Source organism: Conger conger, chromosome 12 (assembly GCF_963514075.1).
Source record: "Conger conger chromosome 12, fConCon1.1, whole genome shotgun sequence".
In the NCBI taxonomy this organism is placed as follows: domain Eukaryota; kingdom Metazoa; phylum Chordata; class Actinopteri; order Anguilliformes; family Congridae; genus Conger; species Conger conger.
In genome coordinates this window covers 30089919-30108272 of record NC_083771.1, presented here as the reverse complement: position 1 = coordinate 30108272, position 18354 = coordinate 30089919, and the positions used below count along the sequence as shown (strand labels likewise).

The following is an 18354-nucleotide window of genomic DNA, read 5'->3' as shown; positions in this document are numbered from 1 at the left end:
CACGCCCCGCTCGTACTGCCGACAGCAGCACCACGCCTTGTATTGCCCACAGCAGGAAGGAAGTTTCAACGCTTTTATATTTCATAATCAAGACGCAGATATGGTAATCGCCTATAATTTCGTTTTATTGTGTAGTATTCATAAACGCTACGTGGGGAAATGGAAAATATTGGTAATGGCTTATTGAGTCACAAGAAAGTTGAATCTGCTAAACATGGGTTGTACAAATCCATGATGCAAACACAAACAATGAGACTCATTTGAGTAGCTTGCATTTATTTACTTCATCCTGCTATTTTCACAAAGGTTGTTATTTCCAAAAAAGTATTGTTTAGATATTTACAACAGTGTTTGGTTAAAGAAATTCTTCATTGAGCGTGTGATGAAAGGAAAGTGCAGGCTGTATTTCCTGGAAACATGCACCATATGATAACTTCATGTTGAGAAAGATTGAATTAAATTGGACGGCCCATATAATGAGTTTTTTGTGTCTGTGTACACGTGTGTGAGGGTACGCCTGACTAAGAGAAGCTGATGCTGTTGAGGAATCGTGGGCGCCGGCTGGTGTTTCTGGATTCAGGCTCACTGGCCCGTCTGCGCGCACCATCCTTCTCTCTGCGTCTGCGAGCCAGGTCTTCCTCTAACACCTACAAACACACACACGCACACACACACACACACACACGCCCACAGACACACACATACAGACACATACACACGCACACACGCCCACAGACACACACACATACATACACATACACACATACACACGCACACACGCCCACAGACACACACACATACATACACATACACACATACACACGCACACACGAAATACACATACGCACACACCCACAGACATACACACATATGCACGCGCACACACGCATACGCATACACACACGTGGCCCACGGGCACACACAGACACAGATACACAGCTCATTGTGATGTCTTTTGGATGGAATCCTCCGCCTCATCATTTCTTTTCCCCTCAGTTTCCTTGCATTCCCCATTCTCCATCTGTTGCTTTAGTCTGCTAACTACCCTCTTCTTTTTTTTCTCTCCCTTTGTCTTTCTCCTCTGCCTCGTCCCCTCACAACTCTCCCTCCCTCGTCCCTTGCTCCTACTGATGGAGTGGAGCTCTTTAGAATGACGTAAACTGAGCTGCGCTGCACACGGCACGCATGTGATTACTCTGGGAATGTAATAATTGTAATAACTGGACATGTAAATGATAACTGTGGACAACGGGCAAAGACACGGTGTGGTGAGACCCACGTATAAAATAAACAAACATGGTTGTTGCTGTAATGGTCCAGATTCCAACAATCCTACAGCCCTGTTGCTGCTTCCCTTCTTTCTGGCATTTACCCTCTCCTTTATATCCCTCCCTCATTACCCTCTGTCCTTCTCTTCCTCTGCTCTCCTTTCCTCCCTCCTTCCCTCCCTCACCTCTTTCCTGCAGGCCAGTTTGTCTCTCCACTCATTCAGCTCCAGTGTGTGTTCATCCTCCAGCCCCCTGATCTTCTTCTTCTCTCTATCCACCAGCAGCTGTAGTTTCTCATTCTGACAAACAGAACACACACACACAGACACACACACACACACACACAACAAACAATTTTTTTATTTGTGACACTAACTCATCACAGGGGTACAGGTTACAGTGGCAAGGCCAGGATTGAATACCTTACATTACATTACATTAACCGCATTTGGCAGACACTCTTATCCAGAGCGATGAACAGTTGATTAGACTAAGCAGGAGGCAATCCTCCCCTGGAGCAATGCAGGGTTAAGGGCCTTGCTCAAGGGCCCAAAAGATGTGCGGATCTTATTGTGGCTACACCGGGGATCGAAACGCTGACCTTGTGGGTCTCAGTCATGCACCTTAACCACTATGCTACAGGCCGCCCCACAATATGTACATCCGGGCTGAGAGGCAGGTGGCGGTTACCTGTATCTGCTGCAGCTCTGCGATGTTGCCGTCGCACTGCTCCTGCAGCTCGTTCAGCTGTGCCTCGTGGGTCTGCTGCAGGCTCTGCCTCTCCTGTTTCTGCCGGGACTCTTCCTCCGACACAAACTGGGGAGGGAAGGACAGGCGCCCGCTCGCAACAAGTTGGCACACGCAAGGATGCAAGAGACCCGGCCTAGGTCTCATTTGTAATGATAAAACATCTCAGAGTACTGATTGAGGACCAGTTTTTGCCTTTCAGCCCATAATGGATGAGCATAGGACAGGAAGGGCTTAGCGATTCAATTGTTCATTGTTGCCCTGCTCCAAATGACTATCTCAAGCGTCGTATTAATCAGCGGGTCCAACTATTTTAATTTTATTTGGCTTTAGAAAAACAGTCTGCGTTTGAAAGTGGTCAGAGACTCTGCCGTTTTGACATCCACAAGAAGGTCATTCCACCACCGCGGGGCCAGAACAGACAGCAGTCATGACAGAGAAGTGCACGTGCAAGGGGGAGGTGCCAGGTGTCCCATAGTAGCGGAACAGAGGGGTCTGACTGGTATATAGGTTCTGATAAGTGATTGAATGTATGCAGGGAAATGCATTAGTCAGCCTTATCCAATTGGCAAATGGATTAGACAGCCTTATCCAGAGCGTCATACATTGTTGTGTTGAAAGTCTCACTGGATGGGACCGTCTGCTAAATATTGGTAATGGTGGATAACATCAGCTGTAAACTATTAGCCTAGGTAGGCTGATAAGATGCTCCTTTTCTAGTGATTGGACTGTAGCTCCAAATAAGCTGCAAGATGACTTTGCTGGGTTCTGTAATCTCCTACAAGGCATTTGTTAGCAAATACCGCTGCTACACTTCTCTGGAACCATATCATTGTTAATATTTCACTATTTCTAGTTAGTCTACCATTTATCCATTTATCCATAAAAAGCTTAGCTTCATAGTTACTACCAACGTCAGGTGTCAAGCAGGCGGTGACAGTGCATGGGGGTGGGGGACAACATGTTTACTATTTGCTTGTTATATTAGTAGGGTCACTTATGTTACTGTATGTAGAGGTAACTGCCAAAATGAAGGAAATACAATCGAGCGTGCTGGGATTCTTATTGCATACTTAACACAGGAACCAAATGTGCCTGCTGTTAGTACGCTTTGCATTCCTTGAGAGTTTCCTTCATTTTCGCAGATGCCTGAATTCCCGATTACATTACCAGAACTGACCTGTGTGAGGTGCTGTCTCTGCTCGGGGCCAGAGAGGCCCTGGGCCCTCAGGTCCAGCTTGTACTGAGCCAGCCGGGCCTTGGTCTCGGCCCTCTGGGAACGCTGCAGCTGGGCCCTCTCCTGAACCTGGAGGGTGCGCTGTTCCTCCAGCAGGGTTTGGTGGAAGCGGGAGGCCCTCTCCTTGTCCTGGAGGAGGGGGAGAGGAGGCAGGGTTAGGCAGAAGGGTTGTTTTTACTGTTTGTGCAATAATATTTTAATGTTACAATCTGTACATTCTTTTCTAGGTGGTTTATCACCTACTTCAGTAGTTTGGAATCATTCAGTTCATGGCATAAAATAATAAATAGTAGTTATCATATGAATAAATATATAAATATCCATTGTTTTTATAATGTAGTATTGCTGTACATAGTTTTTTTTTCTTGTTTAATTGATAGCAGTGTCATCACAAAAATTAAACTTTTATTTTACCCTTTCAGTTCACTGAGCATATTGTTTCGCCAGGTAATGATATTTCTATGTAGGCTATTATACAGCAATTATACAGCATTATACAGCATACGGGACTTTATTACACCCCTGTTTCTGAGTCGTGCATTTTGTCATGTGAAATGTTTTTGTGGAAAAAATGACAAATGTTATCTATACGGTGTTGATAAGATAGCTGCTGTTTTATCAACACCCAGTAGATAACGGCGGTGACATTTTTTCCCCACATGACTTCAAATGTTTACTACCGCATCAGGTATACTTAAAGAAAGGTGGCACATCCGTTACTACATGTGATGATTATCGTTGTGGTGTGTGGCATTGCTCACCTTGCTGTGCCTCTTGATGAGCTGCTGTCTCTGCAGTGAGTACTGCTCCTTCACCTGCTGCTTAAACAAGTGGTACTTCTCCTGCAGATGGCGCTGTTCCAGTTCCCAGATGACTGACTCACGGGCTAAAGGATAGGGAAGGGAGTTTGGGAACAAGGCCAAATGGTAATTTATCCAGCACTCATAGCTGATTAGTGATTACTCATGGCTGTGGCTGTTTAGCATTGGCTGGTACTGAATGGAATTGAATCTCCGCTGATGGATTAGAGTTGACAAATAATTTCCATTTGGATAATCTTTAACATTTTGTTTTCCTACATTACTTTTGTGATGTATTCTGGGTGTGATATTCTGCACTGTCCTCTTTCAGTGGTGCTCATTCAGTTATGCTATGTGTGTGTGTGTGTGTGTGTGTGTGTGTGTGTGTGTGTGTGTGTGTTGCACTAGCCCATGGAATGCTGCATTCTTTCAAAATCTGTGTTTTACCTGAATTAACTGATAGAAATTGTCATAAAATGGCAACTCAAAAGAATAGCACAATAAAAGTGTGGTATTCATAATTGTATTAATTGTAACAGAAGCCAGATTAAAGTGTGTATCCCAGATGAAATAAGATACTAATAATGTTTTGTTCTGAATCCAATTTTTTTTTTTCCCACACAGGCTGATGACATAAACGTTGAGAGGTTTCTGTAAAATGTACTCATGTTGAGCGGGACAGCTGTAGCCATCTCGTTTTCGACTTTTAAATCAAATTAAGTGCTTTGTCTTTGAGTCTGGCAATGCAACCAACAGTTGTGTAAATATTATGATGAAACAGGAGTTATTATTTTGTTGTGGTTCACATCTGGGACATCGCCTGTTGTAATCTTTAAAAATAGAGATTACTGGATAAGCTAAGGAAATATCTGTTGTTATAGACCACATTGTATTCCTTCCGCCAGTTGGCTCTTTCTTCTGTGTGCATGTGTGTGTATGTGTGTGTGTGTGTGAGTGAGCGTAGTGTACTGTATGTGAGTGTGACTATAGGTGTGTGTGTGCGTGTGTCTGCGTACCTCTTTTGAGCTGCTGTGATTTGGCTGTGATCTCCCACTCCATAGAGGCCACCTTCCTCTTGTGGTCCTGCACAGCTCTCTGCAGGGCCTCATTCAGCTCCTGCTGCTGCTTCTGCATGAACCGCTGCTCCTGAGACAGACAGACAGACAGACAGATTTTCAGTACATATGTCCAAGTGTGTGTATTTGTGTGTGTAATATGTATGTGTACTGTACGTCATCCCCAGACTGAGGCTACCTGATGCAAATTTTTCATAGCAGAAGACCAAAAGTGGAACAAACAGTAGTTTCTGTGCGTCCGCGCTGCGCAATCCGTGAGTGGTGAGATGAGGGAAGAGCAGGGTGTGGTCGGGCTCGGTAGGGGTGTGGCGGGGAGCGAATGGGTGAAGTAGCGTGATGCGGAAGTTATGACGCAGCAGGGTGAGGCGGGGCAGAGCCGGGCTCACCTCCCTGGGGTCGGCTCTGAGCGCCGCTCCCCTGCGGCTCGTCTCCCGCTCCTGCTGGGCCTTCAGCCTGTGAGCCTCGTCCCTCAGCCGCACCGTGTGCTCCGCCTCCATCCGCTCGCTCTGCTGCCGGTACTGTCGCTCCACCCGCTCCAGCTCCCCGTCGTAGTACTTCTTCTTACTCTGTTAAGGAGGAGGACGAACAGGGGGAGGAGAGAGAGGTGGAGAGGAAGGAGGAATGGGGAGGATGAAGAGGATGACCCCAGGTCATTCGATAGTGGTTCAGGTGTGCCTCATGGTTCAGGAATCTTCCGGTGGCGGCTGTTACGCATCTTAGCCGCAATAAGATCCGCACAGCCATTAGGCCCTTGAGCAAGGCCCTTAACTCTGCATTGCTCCAGGGGAGGATTGTCTTCTACTTAGTCAACTGTAAGTTACTTTGGATAAAAGTGTCTGCCAAATGACATGTAATGTAATGTAATGAAAGGTCCTCCTCCCACTCTACTTTGTGAGAACTTGGCTGTAGTCTACAGTATAGAAAGAAGCAGCTGGTGACACTACATGTCTAGTAGGCGAAAGGTGGATGCCAGTAATCTCCAGAATTGGCTATGGGGTTCACGCATGAACGTGGCTGTTGTTGCAGATAATCGGACATTCCAAGTTAAGGTGGGAATTGGACCAAATGTATATATGTTTTAAAATTGTGTCATCTTGCATAGTGGTTTTAATGCAGTTGGGTTTGTACAGTATTTCTATATACTGTGGAGTGCAAAAAATCTTGGCACCCCTTGTTCCTAAGTATTCTTGCTTGAAAATGTGAAGAACTGTATCATGGTTAACCTTTAGAGGTCAGGTTTGCATCTGTTCACTTAGATATTAATCGTAAAAGGCTCTCTTGACCGGGGGTGCCCACATTTTTGCACACTACTGTATATAGTAGGTGCAATGGTGCAAGCTGCTGAAATATACGAGTAAACTAAATCTCCAAAAATCAGTCCCCTTCCACATGAATAATCAGAGATTCTGTCAAACTCCAGTCCTGGAGGACAGTGGTGGCGATATGAAATGGTTTCACTCACGGTCATCTCCTGCTCAATGTGCCGGAACATCTGCTCCCGCTGCTGCTGCAGGCGTTGATCTAGCTGTGTGTACTCCCTCTGCTCCTCCTTCTGTAGTAGCTTGAGGGCGTGCAGCTCCTGCCGCCTGTGCAGATGCATGCGCACGAGTGAGTTCATGTCACAAAGCACAGGAATCCTTAAAGATACTGTCTACACTCAGTGACCACTCTATTAGATAGGCCTGTACCCCAGCTCGTTAATGCAAATATCCAATCAGCCAAACGTGGCAGCAACTCGTTAGAGTTGGTCAAGGGGGCTGCTGTTCAGGCCAAACATCAGAATGGGGAAGAAATGTGATCCAAGTGACTTTGATCGAGGAATGATTGTTGGTGCCAGACAGGGTGGGCTCAGAAACTGCTGATCTCCAGGAATATTCATTAGCAGCATTTACAGAGAATGGTGCGAAAACAATTATTTTTTTCTGCTGTGTCATTTATGATCAGTTAATGGGGTTTTCGGGGAAAGTGTTTTACCTGACTGACCGCATCTGGTCCCCCTTACTGTCACTGTCGTTGATGACTTTGGACGTGGTGACACTCATCTCCCGTCCATCCACCATGAACTTCCGTGTTTTTTTAACCGTCTTCCTGTTGTGGGTGATTTCCTGACAGGAGAGAGCAGGGACATGGGCTGGTTAGACAGAGCAAGCTTTCCGGCAGGTTGTACGGTACAGGGAATAGTCGGGAATGACTCACCCCATCAGGTCCTGGGACCACCTTGCTGATTTTGTTCCTACTGTTAGACGGTTGGGGGCAGTCCTCTGCGGTTGGAGTCTTGTTGGATTCCAAGCATGTCCCATCCGGGAGGTCCTGATCTGTCCTTTGCGAAGTGGTGGCCACACTACCATTCTCTGCGCTCCTCTCCTCCATCGCCTCCTCTCTTTTCGCTACATCCTCCAAACCTCCCATCGCATCCCAGGCGAAGTTCACCCTCCTGGTGGATTTCCTGTACCTGATGCTCCCCTTCTCCCGGTTCTTCCGCCGCTTCTTCTTCCCCTCTTCCTCCTCACTCTCTCCGTCTTTATCGGCTGTCTCCCGTGCCTCAGTTAGCCTGGCCTGCCCTTCTCCAACCCTCTTGCACTCCTCTGGTTGTGCATCTTTCTCTGCCCTCTCTCTTTCATTTTCTCTTTCCTGCACCTGAACTCTGTCACCTTCATCTGTTTCTCTGAGGGCAGCCAGTTTAATCTCTTCCCCACTTTCCTCTGTCCTCACCACCTCTTTTCTCTCTTTTCTCTCTTCTTTCCCTGCCTCTGCCTCCTCTTCCTTTCTTCCCTCATCTGTCCCCCCATCTCTCTCCACCTCTCCTTGGGCCAGCGATGGTCCCGTCTCTGTCTCTTTTTCCGACGGCGCATTCTCGTCTTGACCTAGGTCTTTGCTCACAACGACTTCATGTCTGTCTTCCTGTCCATCGCCCTCTTTACACAAGGTCACTTCATTTGTGCCTGTCAGAACCACGTCTTGTCTTCCCTCTCCTTTTGTACTGCTTCCCTCCTCATCTGTCTCTCCATCTACTATCTTCTCTGCCTCCTTACTCCCTCTCTCCTCCTCTTCTCCTTCTGCCGTTCCTTCCTCTCGTCCCTCCTCCAGCTTTCCTTCATTTGTTCCTTCATGTTCCCTTTCTCCCTCTTTCATCTCTTCCTGTCTTTCCTTCCCATTCACCTCAGCAGGAGGGACATCCTTCCTTCCTCCACCCTTCTCCATCTTTTCTTCCTCTCGCCCTCCATCCCTATACCCCACAACCTCATTGTCCTCAGTCACTCGTTCTTTATCATCGTTCACAGAATATCCATTTTCCCCTGCCATACCCATGTGTCTTATGGCTGCTCCCCCTACAGATAAGTCAAGGCGATCTGTCACTGAGAGACCTGGCTCCACCTCTTCCTCCTCCCCTGCGCGAGTCCTGGGCATTTCCAAACATAAGGCAGGGATCAGGGCACCCTGCAGTAGGAGTGAGGAGAGACATACCTTGGTGATCCGGAATTGGGGTTCCACCACGGTGGCAGGTGGCACTATATCAGTGGCTGCTAGGGCCACCTGGCTTTCTGCTCCATTCTCCACCGAGCTGACAGTTACCAGGACATCCTTGCTGACATTGTCACCTGATGTCACAGTTTCTGAACTCTGGTTGGAAACTGGATGGGCGTTAGAAATATCAATCATAGCTTCACTGCCTGTCTGGTTCTTAGCTGGCTCCGGGCCCTGTTGGGGAGATCCCAAACTTAGTTCTTCAGGCAAAACTACCTTCAGCATTGCATCTCCTTCTGTCCCCTCTGTTTGAGCACCTCCTTCTGACTGCTCTATTTGGGCATCTCCTTCTGTCCCCTCTGTTTGAGCACCGCCTTCTGACTGCTCTATTTGGGCACCTCCTTCTGTCCCCTCCATTTGAGTTGCTCCTTCTGTCCGTTCTGTTTGAGCTCCTCCTTCTGATTCCTCTATTTGAGTACCTCCTTCTGGCTCCTCTATTTGAGCTCCTCCTTCTGTGCCCTCTGTTTGAGCTCCTCCTTCTGACTGCTCTATTTGAGCACCTTTTTCTGACTCCTCTATTTGAGCTCCTTCTGTCCCCTCTGTTTGAGCACCTCCTTCTGACCCCTCTGTTTCAGCTCCTCCTTCTGTCTGATCTGTTTGAGCTCCTCCTTCTGTCCCCTCTGTTTGAGCTCCTCCTTCTGTCCCCTCTGTTTGAGCTCCTCCTTCTGACTGCTCTATTTGAGCACCTCCTTCTGACTCCTCTATGTGACCTCCCCCTTCTGTCCCCTCTGTTTGAGTTCCACCTTTTGTCTCCTCTGTTTGAGCTCCTCCTTCTGACTCCTCTATTTGAGCACCTCCTTCTGTTTGCTCTGTTTGAGCTCCTCCTTCTGACTGCTCTATTTGAGCTCCTCCTTCTCTCCCATCTGTTTGAGAACTTCCTGCCTCCTCCTTCCTGTCCAGGATCTCGGCACCATTCTCAGGCACAGTGAGGCTGGGAAGGGAGGCTTCAGCCTCTTCTGCCTTGGCAGAGACTGGGCCCTTATTCTGTACCTCTGTTCCCTCCTCCCTCTCTACTGAGCCTGTGGCAGCCTGTCCCTCTGCCCCCTCCCCCGACTCATTTGGTTCCTTCTGACCTGGCAGTACCACCGGGCTGTCTGCCCAAAAGCCAGACTTGCAGCGTCGAGAGGTGCTGGTAAACAGGGATAGCAGGGTTCCGGGGACTGATAGACGCCTTGCTCGCTTCTGGGCCTTCTCTTTCGCACGGGATGCCCTCCTGGACACCGCGGCTCCCCCACACTCTCCGTCCTGTTGGGTAGGAGGTGCGGGGTTAGTTTTGGGGTGGTCTGGGCTGAGCTCCAAGGTGGTTGGGGCTTCCTGCGGGTTTTGGCAATCAGGTGCCAGGCCACCATCTTGCGCTGTGTCTCCTGATGGGATGTTTGTTGTCCCCTTTTCTGGATCCAGGGATATTTCTTCAGCCAGGGCCTGATTAAGGTCTGGTAAAGACTGCAGGAAGGAAAGTAAGAGAGAGAAAGAGAGGGAAATGATAAACAGAGTGAAAGAGAGTGGATGTACTTGTGTTAATCATGTTTGAATTGTGCAACATGTGTGGGTTCGTCATTGGAACCATACTTGACTTAAGCCACTCATATTAGGGTGAAATGTAAAATTTCCCATCCTCTTGGTGTATCTTTAATCAGACTTTCACTTTAGAGGAGCTGAGGTCTGTACTGCTGGTGGATTCCAGTTGATCATATGATACATGAAATGGCTGAGTGGTCACACGGCAATGTGATCAGCCCTGATCTCCCGGATAAACCTGATGAAACCACCCCTGGGGTGACCTCCTTCTTCATTTGGGAACTAATCCTGTACGTTACCCCATCAAATTCTGCCTCAGCAGGGGACGGCAACTTGCATCATCGGCTTGCATTTTCCTTTCACAATATACCAATAAGTATTACAGATGTTGCATACCATACAGCCCCATTCATATCCCCTTACCTCTGCCTCGATCTCCTCAGTGACCTCGGCCTTTGCCTCAGCAATGAGCTCCTTCAGGGCCCTGCCATCCCGTCCTGCGCAGGAGAAGGGATGTGCAAGGAGCTGCTGTGCCCCCCATCGGGTTTCAGGGTTCTTCTGCAGTACCCTGCGCAGGAAGTCCTGGAAATGGGATGACCTGCAAACACAACACAACAGGTCAGGTCAATCTTGCCCTGCGGTGAGGAGCTTGTCTCTTTGTGGAGATTTAAAACTGACTGTGCTTTTATAATCAAATTATTTTTTAATTCAAAATTGGATGGCAATCAGTCCAAAATCAACATTTCGAAATCAACATTTATTTTAGCACATAGTTGTCTGTATGTTTTTTTTAGGTTTATTGTGGTATATATGGTAATGGACTGTAATTGAATATTAATACTATATCGATTGTATGTTTGTGTATATTGTCACAGACATTAATATTTACAAACATTTTAATACACAGACCCCAGAGGAAACAGCAGTTTTAGAGATGAGAGCTAAGAGTGATCTGAATGTACAAATACATTCCTTTAAGTCAGACAACTCACGATGAATTAAGCAATATTAATTGAGATTTAATTTAGATGCAAACTTTGGCATCCAGGTTCTGCCTCTCATTATTCCCTTAGCATTCAGAATGAGCCAGGCAGCAGGGCAGCTTTTGCATGATTTCCAGAGCAATGTAGCAACAGCTAGCAGGCAACACAGCAAGCAAGCTAAATGAGTGAGGGCTTGAACAGGTAAGGTTGGTGGTTTATATAGCCCCTACCATTAGACGTGAGCGAGGGCTTGAACAGGTAAGGTTGGTGGTTTATATAGCCCCTACCATTAGACGTAAGGATCATGTGAGGCGATGGCGCTTCCCGAGCTGCCTGCCTGAACTAGCTCCGCAGGCTTCGCATCATAAGCACGATTCATGAGAAATACAAAAGGAAAAACGATATAAACTTGGGGTACTGACCAGAGGCGGGGGTTTGTGAGTGTGGGGGGTGGCGATTTGGTGATCTTCAGCAGGACTCTCATGGGATTGAGGTTGTGGTGTGGGGGCTCCATCTCCGCTGCCTCCAGAAGGGTGATGCCCAGGGACCAGATGTCCGCTTTGCAGCTGTAGGGGTTGTCCTTGCACGTATCGCATTGGATCACTTCTGGGGCCATCCTGACACACAAGCACACCATGAGTATCCACACACACAATCATACACAGAAAATACCATCATACGCATGTACAAACACATGTACAAACACACATGCAGAAATGCATTTATGTGTACATGCAACACGCACATGTGCACATCATGCATACACAAAAAACAATTTCTTATCATGGGCAGTAGCAACTATAATAAGTGTTTTATGTTCATAAATTCTATTGTGTACTGGGATTGATGTTTGAAAGGGTGAGGTGGGATGTGGAGGTGGAGTCCAGTTTTATTGCACAATAGGACGGATGTTTGAGAAATGTCTGACATGGAGACTGGGAAGAGAACTGGAGGTTTTAGGACCACGTGTCTGGCAGTTTAATATCCTGTAGTTTTGTGTGTAATGTATTGTCGATAAGTATTCTGCCAGAAAGTGTAACATCGATTCCAGGAAGCCATTTCCCAGAGAACAGAACACACCGTTCTCTTTACTCTTAAAGGGCCTTCTAACAGCTCCTCGGATGAAGTACAAGTTGTTTTCCTCTTTGTCTCTAATGTGTACCCTGTTGCACTTACTCCTCTTTCAAGAGTGCTATAAAACGGAGGCAACGGAAAGCGCATCTCATTTTGTAGTCACTTCAGTGCAGTCACGTGATGTGATGGAAGACTCTTTTTGTGCTACAGTGGAATGCTGTGATTAACAGTGCTGTTGAGTTTGGTGCCGTCATCATCCTACTGACCAGTAAGGTGTTCCGATGAAGGTGGCTCGTCTCTGTAGGGTGCTGTCGTTTTTTGCAGACACTCCAAAATCCGCTGGGAGAGAGAGGGAGAAAATTAATTAATGGAATTAGTTAATTGGATGGGCTGATTGATAGAGAAATTGAGTCTTTACATAGACAGGAGAGGGCTCTGTCACTTAAGATATGACTCAAACAGTTTTGATAAATATATAAAGGATAGAAGTGTCAGAGTTGTAGATGATACGATTGTACATAATGCATTGAGAGACAGTACAGTTGTCACAGTGGCACAGAGACCATACAGTTAGTTGTAGATGGTGCACTGAGAGAAGAATGAGAGCAGGAGGGGCAGAACAGACCCAGTTTGACCTGGCCCTCCAAGGTCAGCAGTATGTTTCCAGCCTTCAGGTCTCTGTGGATCATGTGGTGCTGGTGCAGGTAGGACAGAGCCTGCAGAGTCTGACAGCACACCTCACTGATCTGCTGCTCTGAAAGACCCCTCTCCAGCTCTGCAAGACACACACACACACACACACACACACATGCAAACGCACACACATAGACACACACACACACACACACACACACACACACATAGACACACACACACAAACACACACACACACACACACACACATACACACACACACATAGACACACACACACACAAACACACACACACACACATACACACACACACAGACACACACACACACACACATACACACACACACACACACAGAAATGTACATGCAGATGAACACACACTGTAGCATTCCCCCAAATGGTTGCTTAGTCATATTTCAGTTGTGTCTCTGACAATCAATCAGTCTATGCTGTCAGCCAATCTGAGCTTATTAATGAATTGGAGCGTTTCCAAGCCCAGAGTGCAGTGTGACATCTGACCAGTGCATCATCGTCAAGCATGCCTGCTCTGGTTGAGCACAGGAAACTGAGAAGTGTTTCGCCACCATGAAGAGAATCGATCCAATGCACAAAGACCCCCACTGTGCACGTATGACTCCAGCCTGTCTCTGCACTCTAATGGAAGAAACGCCCGCAGACCAGGAAAGCTGTCTTTAACTCACGTCAACTTGAGAGAGAGGGGAAAACCCATTAACATGACACTTAGTGAATTCAAAGATGCTGTTCTGTTGGCCGCCGAGGGACGGGGTGTGGGAGCGGTGTATCTAATACTAGCTCTAATTGAATCAGATGGGATCCAATTGGCTACCAAATTGGGAGAAAAAAATCGGATAAAAATTATAATTAAATAAATAAAAATAAAATAATTAAAGTGGATAATTACTCTAAAGAGCTGAAATAACAACTTAATTTGCCCCTGACACCATTGGAACAGAAAGGCTTAAATTTGTTCCTGAATTTACTGGAGTAGAGAGAAATTTTGCCTAAAGAATTACAAAGGCATCTGCATGAATTGTAACATGGAGAAGGTCTTCTGCTGTTTTAACAGTGTCTTACTGTAAGTAAGAGTTAAGAAGTTACCTTTTTTCCAAAACATTGCACTACTGATCTTATCACCCTCTACAAACGCTAATGAATAATGCACCATAAAAACTTGCTTGTGACAAGAAAGTATTTGATTCAATTTGGCATGAGGGCCTAAATGACTAAATTTAGCAAAGCGGTGTAGGTGGCAAAGGCTATAATATAATTAAATCAATATACAGTATATTGACTCTCTCTTTTTCTCTCTCCCTCTCTCAGCACAGTTAAAAGTACAGGCTGTTCCCCTCACATGAGCCCTATGCGTCATCACCCAACTCACCCAGCATGATGTCATCAAGGGCACCTCCTGGACAGAATTCAATCAGGATCTGAGAGGAAGGAGGAAAAAACAAGGAAACTATCGACAAAATATAGACTCAGTGAACACAGCCTGGCCGTTGAGACAGGTAAACAGCGGCAGACCTGACTGCCCAGGGAGGACAGGTTGTGCTCATTGTGTGACATTCAAGAGGTGGAGATAGAGCTTCATTTCATCACCATATGTGAGAAATGCATTGAGGCAAGGTCATAGGGTGTATGCAGTAAGTCAGGATCTTGGTTTAATATTGCACCCTCTGCAGCACAATGGGGCATGCTGGGACATTAATCTGTGGTACTGAGCCCACACTTGCTTAGCTCAGCAGTTTGACATGATACAGTGTGGTTATGTATTGTATGGTAGACCACATTTACCCCTCTTACTAAATGTAGTTTGGATGTGGATGGAACACACAAGCCGAGTGTCTGGAGAGTATAAAGTGTGGAGAGTACATAAATGTTGCAGTGCTTGTAATGGAGGCTTGGACCCATCTCTGGTGTCTCACCCACAACCATCCTTCAAAGAAGATGGCACCCATCAGCGTCACAATGTTGCCATGGCGACAGGCTGCCAATATGTCGATCTCAATGATGTAATCTTCCAGTTGCTCCTCACTCCGCACCTCCATCACTTTAGCCGCGGCCAGGGCTCCTGTCGCCTGATTGCGTGCCTGGTCACAAAAACAAATGCAAACACAAGTATAAATGCGGGTTAGGACCAACCTGGCCAGAGGGCACATTTTGGACCTTCGGCAATGTTAGTCCCCCAGCGTTTTGTATTCAGTTATTCTTCAATATTTTAACAGCTGATCTTCATCTCAGCTGTCTCCTATAGCAGGTTTGTAAAACCGACAGCTGTGTTAACAGTGGCCCTGATGAATATTTCATTGCAATATTTATAATATAATATTTATATTTATAAGTATGCAGTATTGTACAGTATCTGGCTGTACTGTGGTAAACTCAAATGTAAAATGTTTTTGGATCTGTGCTGTCAGCATGTAGGAAAAATAACTTGCATGCCTGTGAAATTAGCACTTTTTTGGCAAACTACTGAACAGTCATTCCTTGCTTGTTTTTGTTTTTTGAGATTGTGATTTGATTTGACTTTGACATGGACACCCAGAATGCCTCAGAGAGCCTGCTTCCTCCTTTCTGAATGTATTGCCCTATGCATCCCTGGCATGACTGAAGAGACTGAGACCCCTCAGAGACCAGGGGGGCTCGAGGAATCAGACAGAGGAGGGAGGGAGGGAGGGAGGGAGGAAGCCAAGTGAGTAGGCAGGCCTGTTGGTCTGTGCGGTTAAACAACCAGGCTTGCGGAGCACCGAGCAGAGCAGAGAGCACAGTATGCGCTACACCTGCATGACACCCCAGTGTTGTGCTTGCGCTCGGTTGCTGTGGTAACAGCAGAATGTCTCTCGCCAGTGATGTTGACAGTTTGAGGACTGAGCTGGGGTGGAAAAAGAGAGTGACGTCTATACTCAGAGTCTAGGTTTACAAAAAAACTGATGAACGAAGAGCATCAAGCAGGAAGCAATCTTTCTGCAAGCATGCCTTTGACAGGAAGTAACCGAAAAACCGCAGCAGGGCCTGAAAGCCCTGCTAGATTCTGTTGCCTATGAAAAGCAGTCATTTTTGTCTCATTGTTTGTTAGAGGTATCTAAGGTATCTAATTTATTACATCTCAGCACAATAGCCATGCTGCTGATACACTATAGAAATAACAGTATGCTCAAGGGCAGCTGGACAGAAATAACCACACCGTAAGTGTGGAAACAGGGTTAGAGTCACAAAGCATAGAGCATTTGTACTCTAGGGTCCTCCCATCTCTTAGTAAAGGCTTGTTTGCTTTGTCATTGGACATCTTAATAGACATCTCTGTGCAAACTTTCTCCTCCAAAAATTGCATTCTTACAACATTGATTCAGTGGCAACAGACTTTCTACAAGTCTAGATTAAAGGTCACTTCTGCCAGTGGAAAAATGTATTTCTGCTGTGTGATGATTATGACTAGAGGCTGGTTCTTAAGACTCCTCCCTGTGTTCTATCCTGGTCGTTTATATCAGAGTTTTTGATATTGGTCCTGAGAGGGCCCTGTTTTAAAACTGAAGCTGTTGAAAATAGGAATTAAATCTTTTCATCAGACTTGGAACCGTGTTGGCTTGCTATGTTGATTTAGTTTTAGGTGTCCATAATTTGGGCAACTGGGACCCCACTAACTTTACCTCTTCATCTATAATTCCAGAAAGCAAAAGCAGTAGTTGATCTGACTGCTTAAAAGTCCTTGGATGTCAATTTATTACCATTATTCTTCAGCACTTGCATATATATTTCTGACATCATTTGGCTTAATTTTAAGTGGGTGAATCTCAGTTTACCAAAAAAAATGTCTAATTAAGAACAACTAACAGCTTAAAGGCAGACTATGTAGAATTTTAGTCCTTGATTTGACCCTTTGTTTACATTTAAAAAAACGTCTACACCCCCATTCTCAACCCTGCCCACTGACACTCCCATGATATTTCTGGCTGTTGAAGACTATCGTGTGATAGCAATGAGCTCACAAAACTGTGGTTTAATATGTTTTGTTAAACATCTGCTTTAGTAGTTGCTTTCCACTCAAGCCATTTAAGTTGTTCGTGTTACTTGTTTGTATTTAGCTAAACATCATTAGTGGTGATACTACCCACTGCTACCACCACTGGATTTCAGTCTACCTCTAGCCTGCCTGGAAGGAAGCACAATTCTGTAACATAAGCACGCATGCTCACAAACACATCAATTCATTGTCACTTTTATTTTTTATCAGAAGTCTTCTGAAAGTCATGTAGGCTATGCAAAACCAGTAGCAGGCAGCATATCTTTTTCAGATCTACATTGTGGACCATTCAATATGAAATGTAAGGCGCATTTTGAATGTCAATGGGAGTAGCATTTGTCATATGATTTACAGACTTTACATGCTTACACTCTCATATTCTCCTGGGGAAAATATAAGTAAATATGGAGACGATTTAAATATATTTTTTAAATATATATACAGAATGACTACTACAGACTGTAACCAAGACCTGAGGCCCACTACAAAGAAAGTCAAAACAAAGCACCCTCCTTTGACACCCACAGGCCAAGATGGCGGCCGGCCTCCCCCTCACCTTGTAAACCTTGCCGAAGGCTCCGTCTCCCAGCTCCCCCAAAGTGTCCCAGCTCTCCCGCGGGTCCTCATCCCTCCTCAGGTTCTCATAATGCTTCACCCTCTTCTTCTCCGTGCCCATGCGGAAGATCCTCATCAGGAGGGATGTCATGGCGACGCCTCGCTGGATGGGCCGCCTGCCCCCCCTCAACCTCCCTGGTCCCAAGCGGTCCCCCTTACCACCCCACCTTTGGCCCCTGCCGAAAATATGGAAGTGGGGCTACACACGCCCACACGCACACACAAGTCGACGGGCACCTATCACACACACATACAATGACTCCACAGAGGCACAAAGGCAGAACGCTGAAGTAGGCCAGCTGTATCCCTTGGTGGAGCAGACGCAACTGTCACTGCCTGAGACGAAAGCAGCACACCTCTGCTGCCGGAAGTTTCTGTATTAACCACATCCTTGATAAAAAAAAGCCACCAGTGTTCTTTTTTGCCCCGTTTATACTGCTACGTGGTTGCCTAGTGTTACAGGCTCCGAGGTACAGTGGGGGGATCGGTTTTGGATGCTGTTTGACTGCTTAGTTACAGTGAACTAGAGTCGATGGAATTTTAATCTGTACAGCACAGTCAGTGTGTGTGTGTCCACCATTGATGCAGACTTAACTCTCATACAGGAAACTCCGACCAACAGTAGTGTTCAACAGCCTGTACTCAAGAGCAGAGGGAAGAGGTTACATGGGGATGAGAGAATGACACATGACAGAACAGCCTCAGCGACTTAACCACACCCTCAGATACACATACAGCCTCTGTCTCTCACCTCAGGTAATGACAAGAGCAGGTACGCAGTGTATTTTTTCTATTCTTATTCTAACAATATTTTAT

At 46.2% G+C, this 18354-nt stretch overlaps 1 protein-coding gene across 1 annotated transcript; it reads right to left on the bottom strand.

The window, feature by feature from the left end:
- Positions 1-259: 259 nt before the first annotated feature.
- LOC133141996 (serine/threonine-protein kinase 10-like) lies at positions 260-17850 on the bottom strand. The gene is made up of 17 exons (XM_061262900.1): positions 17480-17850; positions 14828-14992; positions 14284-14332; positions 12854-13003; positions 12495-12567; positions 11577-11771; positions 10595-10769; positions 7325-10096; positions 7103-7233; positions 6591-6714; positions 5515-5694; positions 5069-5198; positions 4014-4138; positions 3196-3381; positions 1959-2084; positions 1454-1567; positions 260-647 (listed from the first exon to the last, which is right to left on the bottom strand). Exons 1-17 carry the CDS (start codon positions 17627-17629, stop codon positions 522-524), a joined length of 4971 nt encoding a protein of 1656 aa, XP_061118884.1. The 5' UTR covers positions 17630-17850; the 3' UTR covers positions 260-521.
- Positions 17851-18354: the final 504 nt, after the last annotated feature.